The following is a 23,116-nucleotide window of genomic DNA, read 5'->3' as shown; positions in this document are numbered from 1 at the left end:
CTTCACACTTGCACTTGTGTAACAGCACACATTTGCATTGTGGCCAAAGACTTTTATAATGCCGATGGGAGGGGACAAGCGGAAAGGAGGAGGAGGGGGATGCTGAATATAAGGCCCCTCGACTCGCCCTACTCCTCACCTCTCCGCACACTCACCTTAAAAGAAAGAAGAGCTGCCGGCCCAAGAGGAGTCGCCATGAGGAACACACTTGTGAGGATGCTGGTTGCACTTATGTGTGCGCTGGCTGCGTGCGCAGATGTCATGCCTGTTCAGGATTTTGATCTGCAGAGGGTAAAGCAAAAAGGAAATGCTAATTGATCTGCCTTTTTCCCTTGTTATTGACTTCAACTGTTTGATGCTCGTCTCCCTCAGATGGCCGGCAAGTGGTACTTGATTGGCTTTGCCACCAACGCTCCTTGGTTTGTGAACCAAAAGGCAAACATGAAGCTCGGGACTGCAATCGTCGTGGCGACCGATGGGGGAGACATGGACCTGACATATGCCCACATCAAGTGAGTCAATAACGCTGGAACTTCATGTCTCAAGACTGCACTCTGAATATCGTCTCTGTTGCTCTTTTTCTAAGGGATGATGGTACCTGCTGGAGAACGACTCATTTGGCTAAAAAAACCGACACTCCTGGACGCTTCACCTTCCACAGCCAAGGTAAGTAAACGCATACATATGGGCCACAATATTCTTCTTCTTATTATTATTATTACTACATATACAGGCAGCAGTGCAAATGTCTGCTTCCTCCCCAAAAACACGTTCTTTTGAAGACTCCAAAGTTGACAGTAGGTGTGAATCTGAGCATGAATAGTTATAGTTAAATTGTATTTAAATAAATGCAAATGATTTGTACTGTACTGTGTGTGTATTTGGAAAAAATGTACTGTACATGAAAATGTAAAAATGTACTGCACTGGATTTACAAAAACAGTATAAACAAGCTATGTATAGCTGCAATCTTCATTCTAATATGTTATATTGTATGCCATGTTTAAAATGGTGTCAATTGTATTTGTATTTCATTCAGTGATTCTTTCCAGTACCACTAGAGGTAGCCCCCGTACCACAAGTGGTACTCGTAGCACACTTTGAAAATCACGGGCCTTTACGATATGTGTCCTGCAATTGGCTGACGGCCCGCCCAGGGTGCTGGGATAGGCTCCAGCTCACCCACAACAACCAATCAGGACAAGCGGCGTAGAAATGAGATATGCTACATATGTGTAGGGTTACCTAATGTTGTGACCGGTGAGTGGAAATGTGTCAAAAGAAAAATGCGTCTGACTGACCTCTGTGATTTTCCAGTTTGGAACAATGACAATGACATGCGCGTCGTGGACGTCGCGTACGATGAATTTGCGTTGGTCCACACCATCAAGACAAAGGAGGGCGCATCTGAGGTTTTGAACAAGCTTTACAGTAAGTCACAACTGGAAAACGTGGCATTTGGTGGCAAGTGCTAAAAAAGGGCAACTCATTCATTTGCAGCTCGCTCGCCCGAGGTCAGCGTGGCCCTGCAGCAGAGATTCACAGACTTCTCCATAGAGACCGGCATTTTGCCCGAAAACGTCGCCATCCTACCAAGTGCCGGTGCGTATTTATATCTGATTCAAATACCTTGCAATGTGCCATTTCAACTTTTCCCTCACTGATCTCCTCATGTTGTTGCAGCGGAGTGTCCTGTGGCCTGAACAGTTTTCTCCTCGCTCTCCAATGTCCTCGCCATGCAGCTCTCCGCATTTTTCAACATTTATTCCGACACTTCAGGATTTCCATTTCACACAACAGCTTGAAATCAACAAATAAGAGAGAGGCAGAGGGGAAATATGTTTGTGTTTTCTTGAGTGTTTTTTGACTGCTGATTTTATCGTGATGTTTCTTGACCCACGAGCCAATTAAAAGATACAAATTCTGAATATTTTTTTTCTTTTTTTTTTTTTAAAGCAACTCATTATTATACATGAGCCTCTGGTAGGCAGCAGAATCAAACTGATATGTTATTATAATTAATCAATAATCCATCCGTGCTTACATCCATGTGTTTCCTCGCTGTATCGCAGTTCACCTATCGTGGATTCAGTGCGTTGCGGATTTGTTTTCATATTCGTATCGTGCATAATTCATCATATCGTGGGTGTATGCTGTTTTGAGTGTATGCTTCCGAGCCTGCATTTAAGCTGTAAAAAAGAAAAAAACATTAATTAAAGTACATGTTACAAGGAATAGTACTAGTGTGCATTACTGTATGTTTAAGAGTTGGTGTATGTGTTTAAGAAAACATTAAAAGTTTGGTAAAGGTTAAGGTTAATATGAGTGTGGGTAATGTTAATAAGAGTCTGGCGATTATCATAAAGCTTTAAAATATCTATCAATAATAAAAGAAAAATATATGTGATCGCTACTTAGCAGATTTCACCTATTGCAGGGGTGGTCCAGAACTTAACCCCCGCGATAAACGAGGGATTACTTTACTTTTCCTTTCTTAAAAATATTCTAAACAGAGTCTAGCTGACCTGCACTATTGATAAAAAAGTAAATGATCATCATTAGTATAACAATATATTGAATATGTTTATCTCTGTTGAACTGTTCATAAAACACAGGAAAAGCAATGGTGGTCACTGAGAACTGAGTATTTTGATTTTTGGAAATTATTTCAAAAACAAACATGCGCTTTAATGTAACCATTATTATTTTTAAAATAGTATTTGGTAATACTCATTTAGTTTTGCGCTGCTCGTTTTATTTTGACACTTAAAAGACAGTTGCAATAATCAACACTTGAAGGTCTGGCAATAGAGTTGAATGAGCTGCGGTTTATGATGCCAATTTCCGACGCTGTCTGTATGTCCAAGTGTCAATTCCATTGTTGTTCCAATGTGCTAAAATGAAGGGATATATGATTCATTTCTGGTCCCAGTCAGGAAAATTTTAGCCGATGCTGGCATACAGTCAGCAAAGATACATTTTGAAAAACAACATTTCTAAATTTCAAACCCCCAAACCTCAGATGAGAAATCGAATGATGATACAGTTATTACGTTTGGGCATGACAAATTATTGCCGGTCCTGGATCAGTAATTATGCATAACTGACTGTGTCATTGGCATCCCCTTTGGACAAAAAATGCTGAGGCAGACTCAGACTCAGCGCACCTCACTCTGGGCAACTCCAGAGTGGAAGAGAGTCCAACCGACTGCTACCAAAGTCTACATTTGTCGATAGATGATGCATCGAAAAGGAATTGTAAGTAAAGATCAAACACTCTTTATTGAACTCAACAGATCTAAAACAAAAAAACATTTGGGTTATGATTTTATCTACTGTAGCTCGTTCTGATGTTTGAACCTCATTAAGAGGGCCTATGTGTGTGTGCATGAGGAGGTACTGTATAGTAGCACCATCACAATTAGAGAAAAGGGAGTCACTCGTTTGCCTTTACGGATTAAGTCTTGCTTGAGGCCAAAGTAAAAGGCAGACCAGAGTTGACGTTAGCTACGAGGCAACAATGATGCACAAATCCGTTCGTGGAAGAGGGCTTCACAGCAGATTCACCACACACACACACACATCCAAAGTAACTCATAAAAAGCGTACACATTTGGCAGCTTGTCGAATTGTCATGAGAATGCAGAATAAACACAAAGGGGGGGGGGGGGGGGGGCAATATAGGTATGGATTGGAAATCCGACATCGTTCAAATGCAAGTTGGATGAGAACGGCACTGCTTTTTAAGTCTCTATTCAAGCTGCCTGCTTGTTCTGAACATGTTGGATCTGAGTAACAACATTGACATATTCACCATTTGCCACTATGTGCGTCTGTTTAGGCTAGGAGGCGCATCGCTCATCCGTCAACATCACCTTCCGCAGCTTTGCAAGTCTCTAAAAGAGGACATTCTGCATTTTGCACGTTAAGGGCTGAGCACCGTTCAAATCAGATGAGATTTCATGCAGCGGTAGTCAGGTTTCGTCCAGGACAAGGCGAAATGGCTCAAAGGCACAATTGATTTGAAAAAAGCCAATTATTAACTTGACGACTTTGCACGTCCAAATCAAGGATCAGCTCTGACTTGTTTTTGTCTCTAAATAGGCGGAGTTCAGTGCACCGATACTTCACTGATCGATACAATCCCATCTCGAACAACCCCCCCACAAGCTCACATTTTGGCGATGTGCTTTATGTCACAATGTTATGCGAAGACAATACCTTCGATCCAAATTTGAGGTGCACGGTGTAAGATGCATGTTTGGCAAAGAGACAAATGAAGGGTTCAAGTCCGAATGAGTAAAGACCGGTTCCAAATGAAAAGAAAGCTGCAATGTTGAGCTAAATAAACGCAACCGCTGACGATAAAGATTTCCCATCATGCTCGGAGAAACACCAAACACGTCCCCCGTACAATCGAACGTCATACAAATTCAACATAAAAGTCTATTCGATACATACATTATGTACTGTCATTGGCAAATATTTGATAACCATATAGATTAGGATGAAGGAGTATTATGGCAGCCACGCTACAGAAAGAAAAATGGAAACAATAAAATACAGGGTGTGGAATATTACACATATAAACTGATAAAATGGGGACTGGCAAGAATCCTGTCGAGTTTAACAGTTTAAGTTTCACAAACATGTAAATGGACAATGTTTTTGTCACATTAATGCCATCAACAGTTTGGAATGTTTAATGTGTTTGTAACATGAGTTGAACTTTTACAAACATGTAAATGGACGTTTTGTCACATTGACACCATCACCAGTTTGAACTGTTGAATGTGTTCGTTCCTGAGAAACAGTGAAATCGTCACTTTTGCAAAACTTGTACGATCGTCAAACAGCAAGAATTGAGAATATGGCACATCTCGAAGAGATGTCACTTTGTGGCTGATGCGTTTAGGTTGTGGGAATTTTTGACATCAATTGACTAATCGACTTTATTCATAAGAGTAAGAGTGAAACTTTTTTTTTTTTGAGTGTGGCCCTAACGCTCCTTCATAGATTAGTATTTATGAATGGACTCTCTAAATACATTTTTTTTTTTAAATAAAAGTATATACAAAGCTTTGGGAGGCTGCAAAAACTAAATAATAATGGTTTGGCATGATGAGTTGATCTTTTTCGATATTAGATATATTTTTGTTAAAAAATGAAATCAAAATGAACAGAGACTCTGTCCTATCACACAACCCAGTAAATAGAACTATTTGTCATATACAGTATTCAAAGGACTCCGTAAAACTCCCAAGCACGATACAAAGCACAAGCCAGTTAGTATTTACATGTAGAGTCTTGTGTAGCAACACTCGGCCGACCCCTTCATATTTTCTGTACTCTCGATATAGATATATATAAAAAACAAAACAAAAACATCCATGTCTCTCTCCCTTCGGTGGATTATTGTCCTACTGAATGACCTTTTCTTAATTCTTCCCGCGATTGCTCATTTCATGTAACCATCTCCATCTAGGTGGCGACTTGTGGTTCGACGACCCACATCCTGTCTCAGTGTCATGCCAGTGGTTGTTAGATGAACCACTCCTTCTTTGATTCCTCAATGGTTTCCGGGTTGTCTGTGCTGATGACGGCCGTGTCTGTAGACTCGCCGGCGGGCTCTGTGGCGCTTTTGGCCTCATTGGTGTGGTAGGTGCCTTTGTGACGGAACATGTAGCGGATCAGGAACACCAGAGTGCATAAGATGGTGAAGATCACCACTGCAATGATCCCTGGAGGGGACACAACAAATAGCTTGCAGTCAATGCAACAAGATACTGAATAGATTTGATATTAATAAACAGTACCTCCGATAATGGCTGAGTTTCTATTGACTCCATCGGGAATCACTCGTTCCTCATTGAATGGGAATTCTGCATCTAAGGAAAAGAATAACAAGAAAAAAAAGAGAGTCACAGTTGCTTTTCTAAGTAAAATGCAATGTGCATTTCATGTTTCTATCACCTACCTGCTACAAAATAGAACGCTGGACGCTTCCATGTTAGCAAGCTATAGACACATCTCAAATCTCCCTTTCATAGCCAAGATTATTAAGAAAGGTATTTTTAATCAACTCAGCAATTTCTTGAACTTAAATGGACTTTTTGACAAATTTCAATCAGGGTTCCGAACTCATCACAGTACAGAATATCCCCTTATCAAAGTGCTAAATGATATAAGGTTGAATACTGACTCGGGGAAGGTGTCAATTCTGGTCTTGTTGGATCTCAGTGCAGCTTTTGTTACGGTAGATCATAATATACTGCTGAACAGGCTGGAAACGTGGGTAGGACTAAATGGAACAGTCCTTAAATGGTTCAGTTCCTACCTGGACGAAACGAGTTATTTTGTAACCATTGGAAGTGTTCAATCTCATCGAATGGCAATGACCTATGGGGTCACTCAAGGGTCAGTTCTTGGACCCCTCCTGTTCAGCCTGTATATGCTACCCTTGGGTCAAATTCTTCAGAACTTTAATTTTGACTATCATAGCTATGCAGATGACACACAGTTATAGCTAGCAGTGTCTCCGGATGACTACAGTTCAATTGAGGTGTTGTGTCACTGTCTAAAACAGATAAATAACTGGATGAGCCAAATTTTTCTTCAATTAAATCACAACAAAACTGAGATAATTGTTTTTGGCCATAAAGAAAAGAGGATTGCTGTGAGTAAATACCTGGAGACACTCTCTTTAAAAACCAAAGACCAAGTCCGAAACCTTGGTGTTCTGATAGAGTCCAACCTGACTTTCAAGTCATATCAAATCAATTACGAAAACTGCCTTCTACCATCTGAAGAACATATCCAGAGTGAAGGCTTGCATGTGTCAAGCACACCAGGAGAAGCTCATCCACGCTTTTATCTCAAGTAGACTTGACTATTGTAATGGTCTTCTGACTGGACTCCCTAAAAAGAGCATTAAACAGCTTCAGCTCATTCAGAATGCTGCAGCTCGGATTCTGACCAAAATAAAGAGTTCAGAGCATATTACTCCAATTTGAAAGTCTTTACACTGGCTTCCAGTCAGCTTTAGAATAGATTTTAAAGTTCTGCCACTGGTCTATAAACCACTAAACGGTTTAGGTCCTGAATACATGAATGAAATGCTAATGGAATATAAACCCAGTAGGGCTCTGCTCTGAGATCGACAGACTCAGGTCAAATAGTGGAGCACAGAGTCCAAAGCAAACATGGTGAAGCAGCATTTAGCTATTATGCTGCACACAAATGGAATACGTTGCCAACAGAAGTGACGTCAGCCCCAAGTGTGCATGTTTTTCAATCCAGGTTAAAAACCCTTCTTTTTTCCCATGCTTTCTAGAGCATTCCCACTTTTGAATGATATTTCAATGCACAGTACGCTGTTTTAATTGTATATTTCTTTTTCTATTTGTTTTAAATGTTTATAAGCTGTTTTTTTTCTTTGTTTTTAAATGCTTTTAATCATGTAAAGCCCACTGAGTTACGTTGTGTATGAAATGCGGTATATAAATAAATGTGCTTTATTTTTGCTTTGCTTACGATGCATATGGTTACCACCTATAATGAGATGTTGATTGTAGCATTTTTATTATGTCAGTTCGATGAGGTGGAATCATGACAGCAATTAAAAAAAAAAAACTCTTGGTGCTCTGCAGATGAAAGTCCATGAAAAGCCTTGTACTTTTGAATACTGTACACCCTCATGGGAAAGCAAGTGGCTGGCTACCTTATTCCTTTATTGTGTCGTGAAAAAAAGATTGACAATTGATATTCAGAATAATGAATGTGCCTGAGATGCATCGGCGGCAGTATAGGATCAGATTAGGCAGCGTTGTAGGTTAGATCTAAGTATAGAAAATGCCAAGCAGACATGCTGATCTCTTCAACATAAGCATGGCGGAAGTTTGGCTCTGTTTACGGATCCGGGATCCCAGATCAATAGACTGGATCGGTGTCTAATAGCTCAAGATCCCCAAAGGCACTGTTGGCATCAGGCCCAAGCAATACTGCGGCATCCTGACTGCTGCCAAAGGTCCTCAGTTACTACCAACTTTGCCGACCAATATACTGTTACAGTAGATGCAACGTAATTTTGGAAAGGTTTGTCTCTTTAGATTCTCTAAACTGTATTAGAGCTAAAGTGCAATGAACCTGGACTTGTCACTGTAGTGATTCTTTCATCTTTTAAAAATGCACACATGGTTAAAAAAAAAAAAAATGTACTCCAGATCATGATCAAAAAGGATCTAATGTAATATAATTTTTTCTTGAAATGTAATTGGTTGTTCCTTCACGCACCATTCTGCGCATTATACACTAATAACTACTGTACTGTGAAAAATGCTCATGAAACAAAGCGAATGCTAGTAAAAGACAAAAGACTTTTGCACAGTACTGTATATTGCTTTGTTCCTTCGCCAAAGTAGTAAATGTTTACTTTTAGGTTGGTTGGTTAGGATTATGCCAGGAATGGTGTCATCAAAGTCCATGAAACCTTGTCGTGGAATAGCAGAAGGGCATTTATACATTTTGGTTGAAATCTGGATCAAGGTGCTGATAGAATTTATTTTGGCCTCCAAAGTTTGCTTGTATTGTGGCCCATCAGATCCAGCAAATAAAGCTGTGGTGAAAAAAAAAAGCTTTTGGTGCTCTCTGTGCAAGGTGCAATACCACCACCTACAGGACTGGAGTGGAACAGTGCGGCCTAACCTTTTCAATTGTAAGGACTGTACTCATTTTTTAAATACTTAAGCTGCTGTCACAAGTAAAAAAACCCTGAATCAAGAGAGTCTTTTTAATCAAGTACATAACTTAACCATGGCCAGAGTTTACAAAATAGTTGTTTGAGTGCGTTTTAAGATGAAGTTTATTTGGGGGAATCCTGACCTGTGTTGTCCAGATGCCAGGGGTCTGTTGCGGCTGACATTGGTGGGATGGTGAGCGGTGATGCCCCACAGTTGGACTCCACCAGTTTCCCCTGGTAAGACACCGGCGAGGCAGCTGCAGGCTGCTCTTCTTGCACAGGAGCGGTGTCTGTGCTACTCCTTAGCGCGGACTTGAGAGGGGCGACTCCGTTGAACTGCACCCGCGACAAGCAGCCAATGAAACCCGGGGTGTTGTAACGCTCGATCACCACTGGGTCAACGTGGCCCGTTTCTGGAGGGAGAAAGACGCAGAGTTGGATAGAAGATCGCACCAGTATACAAATGCAGAAGAATAATGACTGATAAGACTGTTGAGTATGCTTGCGATTTGGGGGATCGTTCCTCTTGGATTAAGTAAGAAGATGACAAAGTCAGAAAAGAGAATCACCTATGTGTTAGAGGATGCAATTTCATTCTTCGGACATGGCTTTATTACCTTCATTTTCATATCGATGGGAACAATCAAAGTGTGTGTGTAGGCGCAGTATTGATTGTCCTGCCCGGAACAGCGGTGAGCACGACATCACCATCATCCGACCAGGCCTCCCACAGACGTGTGCATTGCGTCTAATATACCACATAACCGATGGCAACAACAGAAGGCGAGGAGGGGCACTCGCCTCAAGATGAGGCACGAAAGCTATTTGTGTATGCGTGTGCATACAAATAAGCTGAAACGTTACTCAGCATCACATTGAAATGAGGCTTCGGGCAGTAACAGGGACAACTCACTTCATCATTTCATTTCGGGAGAATTATGCAAGTGTGTGTGTGTATGCATGTGTGTGTATGTGTGTAAAAAGGATGGAGGAAGAAAACACGCACATGGTGCAGAATACGAATGCTGATTAGGAATCGCAATACATTCACTCCTGTATGCCTGCACAAGTGTTGCAGAGGCACGGCCCTGAATACAAATAAGAGAAGTCTTTTGGGGTGTCTAGCAGGCTGCTTTGCATACAGCATTGGTGTCGAGTAAACAGCCATAAAAGGTTCCAGATTTCTGTTTCTTTTTATTCAGGCCAGTGATTTCACCTGGGAATGCTCACCAGATTATGCTTTGAAACTTCAACATTGATAACACGTTGGTATTGACTGCGCAGAAGTGTAAGTTGTTGGTTGGCTTGTTTCTGATTGACTGAATTGGGATATTTAGCATATTTAGCAAAAGCATTTCATCTGCCCATTTTCTATTGGGCTTTCCACATTAGGGTCGTCGACTTTAGGTGAGAGGTGGGGTACGCCCTGGACTGGTTGCCAGCCAACTGCAGGGCATATACAATAGACCAGGGATGGGCAACTGGGCAACAGTTTCCCTTGTTGTGATGATTGTGCAGTGTTGCATGCAACCGTATGTAGCACAATGTGCCGGCATCCTTGTTTTCTTGCAGAGGCGTCGAGGGGTCCGGTTGGGTGACACGAGTATTACATCTCTGCTTTTCGCAGATGATGTGGTTCTGATGGCTTCAACTCTCACTGGAGCGGTTCACAGCCAAACGTGAAGCGGCTGGGATTCAAATCAGCACATCCAAATCTGAGGCCATGGTCCTCAGTCACTAAAGAGTGGAGTGTCCTTTTCCAGGTCAAGGAGGAGATCCTACCCCAATTGGAGGAGTTCAAGTGTCACGAGTGAGGGAAGAATGGAGCAGGAGATTGACAGGCAGATCGGTGCAACGTCTGCAGTGATGGCTGACTCTGTATCATTCATAATAGAGTTTCCCCACATTTAGGCTCGTACCGAGCATCTCGGAAGTGTGTGTGTCAAGCAGGGGATGAAGCGCAATAACAGACAACATCTGTGATATGAACAGGTCATTCTAATCTGGATTGACAAAGCCTGTCATACCACTTTGATTTTACCGCACGCAATCCATTCTTTTGGCCTGCCTCCACTCATTTGCATGCTAAGAGATACAACATGTACACGACAGGAGTCCTGGCTGCAACACAGCAAAGTCCAATCCACTTGGCTTGAGATTGTGTTGCTGCAACGTATCATCCCAAATGACTGCGCTGTGAACGAGCAGTTCACTTGCACCAGAAACCGTATGTGGCCCAGTACAAACACACACGTGCACACAAAAGCCCCAAGGTCATAGTGTCGATCCGTCGAGCGCACCCTGCGAGGTTGCATGTCGCCAGTGTGACATGAATAATTAATGCCTAAAAAGAGGACAGGTAGGGGATGGGTTTTGGGGAGGTGGTGGATTTTCTTGAAAGGGGGCTTGAAGATGTGGGTCAAGGACGAAGGAGAAAGAAGAGAAGATGGATACATCTGCAGTACTGGTTGAGAGGGAGGGAGTGGCTGCGTCTGCTACGGCTGGTGAGTGAGGGGGAGGCGGGAAAGGTGAGCGACAGAATGGGGGGTGGAAAGACATCCGAGGTGTGTTTGAAAAAATGTTTGAAAAGGAACAAAAATGCTTCATTGGTGAGATTGATGGGAGCAAGGGCAGGGATCAAACTGTTGCCATGGCAACAAATGCAAGCTGATGCCGGGATGAAAAAAAAAAAAAAAGGTTATTCAAGTCTGTGATCATCAAAATGGGAATCACGTCACACATTTGAATGAATGATAAAATGCAGCTGCATGAACTAATACTGCAATAATCGAATAGGAACGTTTTTGTCTTTGCATAATTGAAAAAAAAAAACAAACAAAGTTAAAGGGAGACTATAAAGTCAAGAGGGATAACAAGTGACCGTAGCTGTTCCATACAATACAATAAACATTATATGGGGTTTGAACTCCCTCATATGAAAACCACAATCCCCTGCAGCTCTTCGCCAGTCTGAATGGTACTGTATATATATTGCATTCATGGCAAGTCCAGAAGTACAAACTCGACAGATAATATAGCAGCTTTTTGCAAACAGCTGCTTTCAACTCACTCAAAATTTGGACTGTGCTATATAGCGAGTGAAATGCTCAACTTAATAGTAGAAATGCATTTTAGATGAAGCAGAATTGCAGTTGCAAACTCGCACGTACGCTCGAACCCCCCCCCCCCAGAATGGTTGCACATCAGTATAAACACACAGAAAAATAATGACAGTTACATTGAGTCAAAGTCTGAGGCTAACCTGGTTTCTCTGATAGCAGATCTCAGTCTATTGGCAGCGACTTTTCACTCATCTCTGCCCTGTTCTCACCCTCCCTCCTTCTCTCTCTCTCTCTCTCTCTCTCTCTCTCTCTCTGCAGTGCGGTCCAACCCCCACCCTGAGACAGCAGCTGGCAAAAACACGGCTCTTGGCATTCACATCAACGCGGATCAGGATTCGGCGGGGTAAAACGTAAAGCTAAAGGTATATAAAGCCTTGGCCAAATACATGCACGGACTACAATCCGAGGAAAAGCTGCAAAATACACAAAGCATGCAGAACAATTGAAAGGCTTAAACGGGGCATTGATTTTGAAAGAAGACAGATAAAGCAAGCAGCTGATGATGGCGAGAAAAAACAACAACTAATCACTTCACTATCGGAGTTTGAACGCAGACTTCTGAACCCAAAGGTTTGAAAAACGAAAGACAGACATTTAAGCAGTTGCTCCACACAGAATAGGAAATCAATTCCCCATTGACTTGGAATGTTGCCCACATTAGCGTACTTGATTATGAGATGACTTTGCACAAATCTGCCAAAACAGGAACCCAAGTGACACCCATGTTCACTTTGCAGAAAGATCGAATCAATTCAAGTGTTGTCCAGCTTCTTTTCAAATGTATGAGGTTAAAAGACGCGAGGCTGCTTTCTACATTGAGTAAAAGCTCTGCGATGCTGCAGGATGATATGGAGTTGAATATGAAGTGACGCTATTACCTGCTTCTCTTCCAGCAGGAACTCATGGGCTGCACTGGCTGTCAGGAACTTATACTACATCACTGCGAACTCACTGTTATTTGAACTGAAAAGAGATATTTTATGGAAAATGTAGTTTTTAATCGCTTGCCTACAAATAACTGGAGCTCTACAGCTGAAATGAAACAACCAAGTAAATCATTTGCCCATTTGAAATGATGCATGTTAGTGAGCCATCGTTGCCGCTTGTGACATCACAAGTTGGCAAATTTACATAATAATGGCCCCACACCGAGTTTCTCCATCCATTATTGGGTGGCGTGGGGCCTTAGATGCCCTGTTATCAAGCGACGGCCAGAGTCCCATCACCGGACTACACGGGAGCACAACAATGTCAAACCCAAAAGCAGGGCTTCAGTGTTAGCGCAAATTAGCGCGGGCTATCTGCGTTAGCTTCTGATAATGAGCACATACTTGAATGTTTGGCTAGATTGTCGACGTGGGGCAGCGCCACACTGATAACATGAATTGACAAGTGTAATTTGACGGCTTGGTGATGAAATGCTGGCTCCAGGAGTTAAATTAGCTAGCGGTGGGTTTGCGCGAGTGCAATTCATTTTCATTTTCATTTATTTTGGGTGTGAGTTTTTCTGACCCCCTTGTCTTTGCTTAAAGAGGATGTGGCAGCGCCTTCAGGAAATTCAATTTTGCATTACACTTGAAAATGACGCTGAAAATTATACGTGGTGTGAGATTACAATGAGCATTGCAGTGAGTTTTCCAAATGTGACTTTGTAAGTCTGCTGTCGTGAAGGAACAAGCAGCCCTGAGGCCTACCTTAATATTTCTCTAATGGCAGATTAAATTGTTGCACCCTTTCACGTGCCCTTGACTGGAGGCAAATCAATTTCCACACAAACATTTACATTTGAGGCGTTGAGGGCTGGGCTGGGTGTGTGTCTGCTGCGCCGACTGATCGATGACTCATCCTTCTCAAGTTGGCTGCAGAAGTGTAGGCAGGAAAGTCTGTAGCCAAATTCCAATTCTCAAATTCCGAGCTCATCTAAGAAGGACTGAGCTCATCTAAGAAGGACTGATGAAAAGTGGAAAAGTGTTCTGTGGTCCGACGAGTCCACATTTCAAATTGTTTTGGGAAATTGTGGACGTCGTGTCCTCCGGGCCAAAGAGGAAAAGAACCATCCGGACTGTTATGGACGCAAAGTTCAAAAGCCAGCATCGGTGATGGTATGGGGCTGTGTTAGTGCCAATGGCATGGGTAACTTACCATTAATGCCGAAAGGTATGTACAGGTTTTGGAGAAACATATGCTGCACAACGTCTTTTTCATGGACGCCCACTTTCAGCAAGACAATGCCAAACCACATTCTGCATGTGTTACAACAGCGTGGCTTCGTAGTAAAAGAGTACAGGTACTAGAATGGCCTGCCTGCAGTCCAGACCTGTCTCCCATTGAAAATGTGTGGCGCATTATGAAGCGTAAAATACGACAACGGAGACCCCAGACTGTTGAACAGTTGAAGCTGTACATCATGCAAGAACGGGGTTTTCTACAGGCACTCCGGTTTCCTCCCACATCCCAAAAACATGCATGGTAGGTTAATTGACAACTCTAAATTGCCCGTAGGTGTGAATGTGAGTGCGAATGGTTGTTTGTTTGTATGTGCCCTGCGATTGGCTGGCAACCAGTTCAGGGTGTACCCCGCCTCCTGCCCGATGATAGCTGGGATAGGCTCCAGCATGCCCGCGACCCTCGTGAGGAGAAGCGGCTCAGAAAATGGATGGATGGATGGATGGATGTATATTCAGATTTTAATTCTATTTCTGATTTATATCATTAATTTAAATGAGAAGGGAGAAAAGCGACCAAGAGAAAGAATTGACAAACTTCTAATCATCAGCCACAACATTTTCGGGTACTATTAGGGATCTCTAAATAGCAATGTTAATGCTTTGTTTCGTCAGCATGGTATTACTTCCAAATGTATTTGTTATCATTATACCTCATCTATGATAGTGAGAGTACATAATGTTTCTATTAGGCTGTTAACTATATGAGAAGGGGGAAAATATTACAAACACTATACACGGTGATCACCGTATATACCACTGGAAACACGACTTGTATTTTTGCAATAAAATTGGTTAATACTGTATACTACAATCATGTGATTTCTATTTCTGCAATAGAGGTTTGAATGGGCAGCGATAGAGGAGACATCCCTCAGTGTGCACATGATGACGCCCTATCAAACAAAGCATCGCTGTCTCCCAAACACCATCAGGCTGATGAGTCTGCTCCCTTTGTCTCTGAGGCCGCAGTGCAAAATAGGAAGAGATCCAGAACCAGATGTGCATGCGTTTGTTCACAACGCCCTGTTTCATCTCCTGTCTGTTGTTGTCCTCGCCCTCTTTTCATACATTTTCTTCCCGTCTTTCCTGGGTTCCTAATATAAGAGCTGTATTAAAAAAGGCAGATTTGAGATGGGTATATATAGCTTGCTAACATGGAAGCGTCCAGCGTTCTATTTTTCTTTTTTTTAGCAGACTCACAATTAACTCATTGGACTCACAATACCTCCATGACTACTTCCTCTCCCTCTCTTTCAACCAGTTGTTAAAAACTAGCCTGTCCATATTACCACAGCTAACGGCAGCTCTCTTTTTTTTTTTTGTAACTGTGACCTGCAAGTGAGAACGGCATCTCACATGGAACAGAAGTGGCAGGACTAATCGGGCGCTTGCGGGCCAGGACAGACAGAAGTGTCACGTCACGTATGCATATTTACACGTACAGTGTATATCCCTGCCCTCGGGCGGAAACCTCCTGTCTCCCCATTTGCTCAATTTTCTCTCTATATATATATATATTTTTTTTATGAAGTACTTATACCACACCAAAGGGATGATGCATTTTGGGGGCACTGACTAACTGACTATTTATATGATTGAGGACTTTAGAAGAGATATGAGCTTTTGCAAGTGACCATTGCTGTTGTGCTTAAACTGTAAGGCTGATCTTAGCGTTGTGAAAATGTAATCTCTGTTTCAAAAAATGAGCCAAACCAATGGAAATCTTTTTTTAATACGGTTAGAGAAATGTCTAAGTTGCTAAGAATAATTGTTTTAGCACTACTTGCGTTGAATCAGACAATTGGATCACCTTCTAATGATTCAAATCGAGTGTGAATACTGTACAACACAACACCGAAGAGTGGACTCCATCATCGCACTTCTACCAACGTAGCCTTTGTTGTGATAGGCCTCTACTGCTCTCTGGTGGATTTAAGTGGAAATGCATTATGTTGAGGTAAATCCGTTCATTCCAGCTTCTATTCCAGTTCTGTATCGTCATTGAGTCGTGCTGGTGCCTCAGCTGACTTCGGGCCAGGGGCAAGGTACACCCTGGGCTGCTCGCATTTGTGCTCAATTGCAACACACAATTCAATATTGTCCTTCTCGTAAAAGCTTACTATCAGCACTACTATCTAAAGATAGTTGAGTACTACATGAATTTGCATCATTAAATACGGATCATATACTGTATTTTCACGACCATAAGGCGCACTTAAAAGTCGTACATTTTCTCCAAAATGGACGGGGCGCCTTATGTGTGCACCGAGTTTCCAAATCTATAAATGTTGTTGTGCGATGAGCGCTCCGCTCGACTGACTGGGAGCATTTCCTGCCGACACGCTGCTTATACAGAAGAAAAGCGGACGTGACTGAGGACAGCATGCGGACTTTAAAGGGGGAAGGGCGCGCGTGAAGGAGGACGCTAAAGGCACGGCACCCAGTGGGTATATAGCGCCGGTATGTGCATTGTGCAAAACAACATCGGTGTGGCTAAGGACCCCCATGAAAATGGCACCTATGAAGAGACACGCTTACGAAGGACAGTTTAAACTGCAAGCTGTCAGTTACGCGGAGGAACATGGGAATCGAGAATTCAAGATCAACGAATCCACGGTTCGCAAGTGGAGGAAGCAGGAAAACGAGCTTGGCCAAGTCAAGAAGACGAAGCCGAGTTTCCGCGGAAACAGGTCGAGGTGGCCCCAGTTGGAAGACCAACTCGAGCAATGGATTAATGAGCAAAGAACAGCCGGGAGAAGCGTCTCTACAGTCACCGTTCGACTGAGGGCAATAACGCTTGCAGAAGAAATGAAAATCGAACATTTTCAAGGCGGTCCGTCTTGGTGCGTTCGTTTTATGAAACGGCGCCATCTATCCATCCGGGCAAGGACTACCGTGGCGCTCCTACTGCAGTAAAAAGATTACCGACAAATATATCCAGCCCAACCACATCAGCAACATGGAGGAGGTGCCGCTCACTTTCGACATCCCGGTGAACCACACTGTAGAGAAGAAGGGGACCGCCACGGTAGCGATACGCACAACAGAGCACGACAAGTCGGCTTTTACTGTTGTGCTCGGTTGCCATGGTAATGGACAGAAACTGCCACCTATGGGGATTTTTAAGAGGAAGACGCTGCCTAAAGAAAAGTTCCCAGCCCAAGTCATCGTTAAGGCCAATCAAAAGGGCTGGATGGACGAGGGGAAGACGAGAGAGTGGCTGAGTGAGGTGGACGTAAAGAGACCAGATGGGTTTCTCCACGCGTCACCGTCTCTGTTGATCTGTGACTCCATGCGCGCCATTCTCACAGCCGCTGTGAGAAACCAAGTGCAACTAAGACTAAGTTACGCCACCATATGTGAATGCATTGTGGATGCTCGAGCTAATGTATCCGCTTTGACCGTTGTCCGAGCTTTCGCGAAAGCCGGCGTCATTGCCGAACAACCCCCCCCCCCCCCCCCCACCACCCCATCCCCCCGGCAACGAGACTGACTGTGACAATGACGAGAGGGAACCCGGCGTGTTTGTTGGAGAACTTGCCCAGCTGTTCATTTCGGATACAGAACATGAGGACTTTGATGGATTTGTGGATGAGGATTGTGAGTATATAGAGAGACCCCAAAATCTAGATCTGAAACAATAATTATTAATGAGATCCGACATCGAAGATGGACGTTATGTAAAGTGGATTTCCCTTTATTTCTGTTGTTTGCTAATTGTTTTCTGAAATGTGTAAATGCATTTTCCAAACTCACCATAAACTTTGCCCAAGAAGAGGGTCTTGACCAGGTTGAACTTGGTGTCCGAGGCATCTGGGAGGGTGTAGCTGACTGCAGGGTAATGATCCAACTGAACCACAGAGGGAAGATTGGGAGAGAGGAGGAGGTTAACTCAATGAACATCTGCATCGTTCAATAAGGTGCGGGTCTCGGAGTACTGACTGCAGCACTTTGGCCAACCTGGTCTGGACATGGCTCATGAGGCAACATAGACAATTTAAGTAAGATGGTTTACCAGGTACGGCTTAATGAGGGGCTCTTTGTCCTTATGTCTGCAAATCAATCTAAAATGCGTATAGAATCTAGTGAAAATATGCCCATACCTGCATATATGTACGGTATTTTTCTTTTTCTCTTTTCTTTTGGTTCAGGCAAGCCAGTTGAGGCTGTAGGGCTTATTGTAGTACACTGAACAGATGACCACACATTAATTGACAGAATGTCACAAACAGATTCAGTGAGAACAGCCGAACATGTTTACAAAGAAGCGCATCCGTGGAGAACAGAGGTGCTGATGGAGGGAGGGAATACAGCACTTTAATAATCCTGAAACATAATTAACTTGTTATTGCGCTTTCACTGAAGTTTCTAATCAGCTTGAAGGCTGCAGCCAGCTGCAATTGACAGGAATCATTTCAAGCCCACAAATTGCTTTCAGTGTGTGTGTTCAAGATATAAAAGATCCCCCCTCACCGCCCACCGCCCCTCCTCTCCACTTGTACTCTTCGCACATGCTCACCAGAGGACTGCATCTGAGCTTCCACACGGCTGCTGAATGCATACCAACCTCAGACGGAAGCTTAGGGGCCAGGTGAAAAATATGTTTTTTGTTGCTTTCAATTTGCTGAAAATCCTGCTGTGACCGATTAGATGGTAGCCACACTAAACTCTCACTGAGGTGGGTCCGTGTGTGCGTGTTATTATATTCATAGCCGCTTCTCTAGCAGATAATTTTACCCCTAACACGCACACACGCAGGCTCTCCAAATTTGATTCGCCCCAAAAGGGTGGTCTCAGTGGAGCATTGTGTGGGTTTTGTTTTGCACGCTGACTGGAGGGCGGGATAATGGGGCAGGATTAAATTGCACATCGCTTATTTACTTTTATCTGAAAAAACTAATTGGCTGCACAGCCAAGCGAGGGTCGTCTGGGTCTCAAAACCCCAACAAAAAGGTCCACTGAGGGAAGCTGCAACCTCATTTTACCAAACTTTTGTCAATTACAGCCACAATTGTGTGGAAGCTCTTCTTTTTATGTTGCACCATTTAGGCCAAAAAAATATCCCCCCAAGCGCAGATGATGCTTTTCAGCGTAAATAAGGAACATATTCAAGGTGGAGTTCGAAAAACAAAAAAAAAAAAAAAAAACATCTGAGATGTGTTCCCTGAACTATTAGCTCAGAATAAATCGATTCTAGCAAACTCCTCACACTAAAGTTTCAAAGCACCGAGAATGCATTTACTGTTGTATTGTTATTTGTTTGCCTAATTATAACTATTGGACAGTAATAGTCCCATCGCAGATAAACCATTTGAGAAGATGGCTGTAAGCAACAGAACATCATTAGCACATGAACTGAATTATTGTTCAGATCACGACATCAATAAAAGGTTCAATAGAGGAGGGGGTGAATGAATGCAAAGATACTCAGGTGGGAGGCAGTGGGATCAAACACGCCATGCACCAAATACACAACAGTAGGTACATTTGCACCATCAGCTAATTTCTAATGAAAAAAAAAAAGCTAGCAACGATTCAAAACCATAGGTGTTAATTTCATGTTTATTACTGTGAATGTAAATTGTATCATACAGAGATATTGCAAAAATATCACTACAATCGCTATAATAAAAAAAGGAGCGAGCGGTTAACACGACCGCAGCACAGTTCTGAAATTCGGGGTTTGAATCTTGGCTGTGGCTTCCTGTGTGGATTTCTCAGCGTACTCCGGCTTCATCCCACGTAAAAAAAAAACAAACAAACAAAAAAAACACATTAACTGAAGACTCTAATTGGAAAATCGGTGTACATGTGCGTGTGAAAGGTTGTTTGTCCATATACAGAGGGCCGTCAAAAATTTAATTAGCCCAAATTTTCTCATGCTTTATTTATTGCAATAGAAAGCTAATATACACATAGAAATAAAGCGCAAAAGTGGGCACTTCATTATAAGCTCCCTTATTCTCAACGCCGACTGTCCAACGGTAAACAAATGCATGTATGCCAGCCTCGTAAAATTGAGTAGGTTGTGCCTTTAACCAGTTTTTTGTTTTGTTTTGTTTACAGCTTGCTTAACTTGTTCATCATCAGAGAAGTACTGACTCCTACCTCCTTCTTTTAAAGGTCAAAAAAAAAAATGTGATCGTTTGATGGTGCCTTATCAGGTGAGTATTGGGGTTGTCCAGCAAAAACAACTGGTTAGCACATCCGCCTCACAGTTCTGAGGACCGGGGTTCAATCCCCGGCCCCGCCTGTGTGGAGTTTGCACCTTCTCCTCGCTGTTGAATTTGGATGGATGGACTGCTAAATTGATACTTCTCTGAAACCTGCAATCAAATCATCGCTAATGCGTACATAAATCTCATTCGAGATACATGTTTACCTCATTTTCTAACCGATGTGTTAATATCATCCGGGTTTGATTCGCATTCTGTGGGCCGGGTAATCCTCTCAGATTTACCAAACCTTGTTTCTATCTAATCTAAGAAGGTCTCAGTGTCTAGACTGGAGGTCTCTACAGCCTCAAGGAAACTCTCCCATTCCGTTTCAGCCAGGACATTGTGTGTGTGTGTGTGCGATCCATCGGCAGGGCTGCCGGCCTCACGATTCTGCTGCAGGCAGCGACAAAAAAACAAAACAAAACGGGATTTATATGGCCGCTTGAGGGCAGCAGAGACGCAAAACTCACATCACCTTGAGAGGGCGGAGAAGCACAAAGATTTACCGAGTTCCACCATGTTTTACATCAATGTTTCCCAAACCAAATGTTCACAAAACGTCTACAATATATCGCGGGAAAATGATGATCTCATCTCAATGTACTTACAAATGTACTTTCTCAGTGTGATATCTGGGTCTGTTTGGTTGAACAAAAAGCTTTTTTGCATTGTATTGTATCAGTTGTATGAATAGCAACAGATTGATACACAGGTCAATAGCACTGTGCCTTATGCCATCCAGTGGGGAGAGCATTTAATTGTTCTCCCTGTCACTATACATCTTTGGCATAGAGAGGCGAGACGAACAAAGATCCGTTATTCGCAGTAAAACATGTAAAATTGGATAATTTCCTCCTCCAACCCAGTGGTTGGGAATCACAGTTTTTGATCATAATTCTAATCTGTGTTTTAGGAGGGCGGTCGTGGTGCAGACCGGGTGGTTTTATGCAAAGTTGCTGAGCTGAAAGGTGGATGTTTGGCTCTCAGATTCGCTGCCTGCAGGGGTCATTACAGTATACTGTATATATTTGTATCAAGTTATTGTGGGAACATTAGGTAAGTTAAAAACGTCGGTACAGTATGTCTAAGTTGCGGTTTCCTTCTTTCTTTAAACATCCTCCATCCTCTCGTTTCAATCCAAAATGACCACACTGTGGCCAATGGTGTCTCTTGATGCTCATTCGAACTCTACCGAGTGGGGATGTTTAAGTTCATGGCTGAACACTGGGCTAAACATTGATAGGGCTGGTCCAGAATCAACAAAGCCAAAATGAGGTGGCCCTTTGAATTAGCACTACTTTTACCATGTGAGTACTTTTGCCACATCTGGTCTTTGTATGTATGTGAGTGTGTGTTGGGCACTTGGGGTTGTGTCATTCATTGTGTACAGGTAAAAAAGTGATGTGGTGTGTTGAAATGCGCCTTACTGTACAATTACAGTATGTATTTACAGAGATAATAATGAGGATGAATGTCAGAGCGCTATTAACAATCACAATTCTATTTTTAAACAGCATTGTCGATAATTCATCCGTATGGAGTCTTATTCAATTTTCAGGTGTGCCTAATGTCTGTTCATAATATATTATTTAATGTACAAAGTATACTATATATTATTGCAAAAGAATGAAAACGCATACAATAGACCGAGCCCGTGCCTATTCAACCATGATTACATGTTTTTAATGGCTATATGCTTCATTCAGTGAGCGAGAAGAGGCAAGAGTTGTGGCAGGCAAACTCGTGGCCGCGGCACCTGCTCACAATACCCCGAGCATCTGACAGTTCCTGGCCGAGAAGAACATCGCTGTGCAACCTCCTTACTCATCCGACTCATCCGACATCTTCACAGAAGACTCCCTCTTGGACTCCCCCAAAACTATCCCCACTGACACAAGTGCAACATTTATGCGTGCTTTGGTGCTCACATTTTTGTGATACTCGCATAAATCAAGAAATGAAAATGTAACAGCGGAACTGTGTGTCTGTACAACCACTACCTGGATGGTGAGGTTTCTGTCAATGCGAGACATATTGATGCTATGAGGTTGTCCATTGGCTAGGTTCCGCTCGTCCACGTCGATGGCAAACGGCTCCTTCAGACCTCCGAGGTTATAGCGGACCTGTAGAGAACCTGCAGATACATGAGGGTGGAGTTTCAAAAGCTAGTCTTGTTATTTTGACTCACATCTTTCTGTATGAAAAGGTACACTTTCACAATGCAAGATCTGTCTACATAAAAAAATCTACCTTTATAAGACAGCAATGTCATATTCCCACTCATGCAACTATGTAAGGAAAACAAAATATAATCACCTCTCAGTATGATGCAGTGCTTTTCTGTACCACACATGCATTGTTGAATTACCGTAATTTCTTGTGTATAATGTGCATTTCTTTTACTCTGAAAATGGTCAAAAGTCAATAGTGGGCATTGTACATAGGTATAGGGGAAAATGAAAAAGACTTTCACATTTTATTATCATTGCATGCCGCCATCTAGAGGTTATGAAAAAGCTGTACGCGTTCATTCCAATATGCCACTGCCCCCTAGAGGTTATGAAAAAGTTGTACACTTTCATTCTAGTATGCCATCTAGGTTATAAAAAAGATGTAGCCTACACTTTCATTCCAATATGGCAGGGATACATATGACTGCACATATGTACAATTGTGCTCATACGTTTACATACCCAGGCAGAATTTGTGAAATATTGTTTTTATTAAATATTTGTTTTCATATTGGGGTCATTCCACAGATGTGGTGAAATGTTACGAGCAATTATTAACGGCAAAATACATCAAATATTA

The 23,116-nt window shown here is 42.6% G+C and overlaps 2 protein-coding genes across 4 annotated transcripts in view; one reads left to right on the top strand and one right to left on the bottom strand.

Moving 5' to 3' along the window:
• The first annotated feature begins 127 nt into the window (after window positions 1-127).
• On the top strand, window positions 128-2,235 carry LOC133470318 (lipocalin-like). Its single transcript, XM_061758567.1, has 6 exons — window positions 128-291; window positions 373-512; window positions 587-666; window positions 1,318-1,431; window positions 1,501-1,602; window positions 1,684-2,235. The coding sequence occupies exons 1-6, from the start codon at window positions 196-198 to the stop codon at window positions 1,701-1,703; spliced, it is 552 nt and encodes a 183-aa protein (XP_061614551.1). The 5' UTR covers window positions 128-195; the 3' UTR covers window positions 1,704-2,235.
• Window positions 2,236-3,256: 1,021 nt separating this feature from the next.
• The window catches only part of cntnap2a (contactin associated protein 2a), a 294,944-nt gene continuing 275,084 nt past the window's right edge, over window positions 3,257-23,116 (bottom strand). For all 3 annotated transcript variants that reach the window (XM_061758709.1, XM_061758710.1, XM_061758711.1), the window contains 5 exons: window positions 22,306-22,439; window positions 17,844-17,937; window positions 8,881-9,150; window positions 5,817-5,888; window positions 3,257-5,741 (listed from right to left, as the gene is read on the bottom strand). In XM_061758709.1, the coding sequence (XP_061614693.1) occupies window positions 5,542-5,741; window positions 5,817-5,888; window positions 8,881-9,150; window positions 17,844-17,937; window positions 22,306-22,439 (770 nt within the window). In that variant the 3' untranslated portion in view covers window positions 3,257-5,541. The remainder of the gene's footprint in view (window positions 5,742-5,816; window positions 5,889-8,880; window positions 9,151-17,843; window positions 17,938-22,305; window positions 22,440-23,116) is intronic.

The sequence above is a fragment of the Phyllopteryx taeniolatus genome, chromosome 20 (assembly GCF_024500385.1).
Source record: "Phyllopteryx taeniolatus isolate TA_2022b chromosome 20, UOR_Ptae_1.2, whole genome shotgun sequence".
Taxonomy (NCBI): Eukaryota; Metazoa; Chordata; class Actinopteri; order Syngnathiformes; family Syngnathidae; genus Phyllopteryx; species Phyllopteryx taeniolatus.
Note: the sequence above shows the minus strand (reverse complement) of the source record. Positions and strands in the feature narration are given on the sequence as shown.

Bases quoted from the DNA above. Each gene is read 5' to 3' on its own strand.
- LOC133470318 (XM_061758567.1), top strand. From the start codon at position 196: ATGAGGAACACACTTGTGAGGATGCTGGTTGCACTTATGTGTGCGCTG. The intron at 667-1,317 runs GTAAGTAAACGC...GTGATTTTCCAG, and splicing joins CTTCACCTTCCACAGCCAAG to TTTGGAACAATGACAATGAC. The intron at 1,603-1,683 runs GTGCGTATTTAT...ATGTTGTTGCAG, and splicing joins CGCCATCCTACCAAGTGCCG to CGGAGTGTCCTGTGGCCTGA.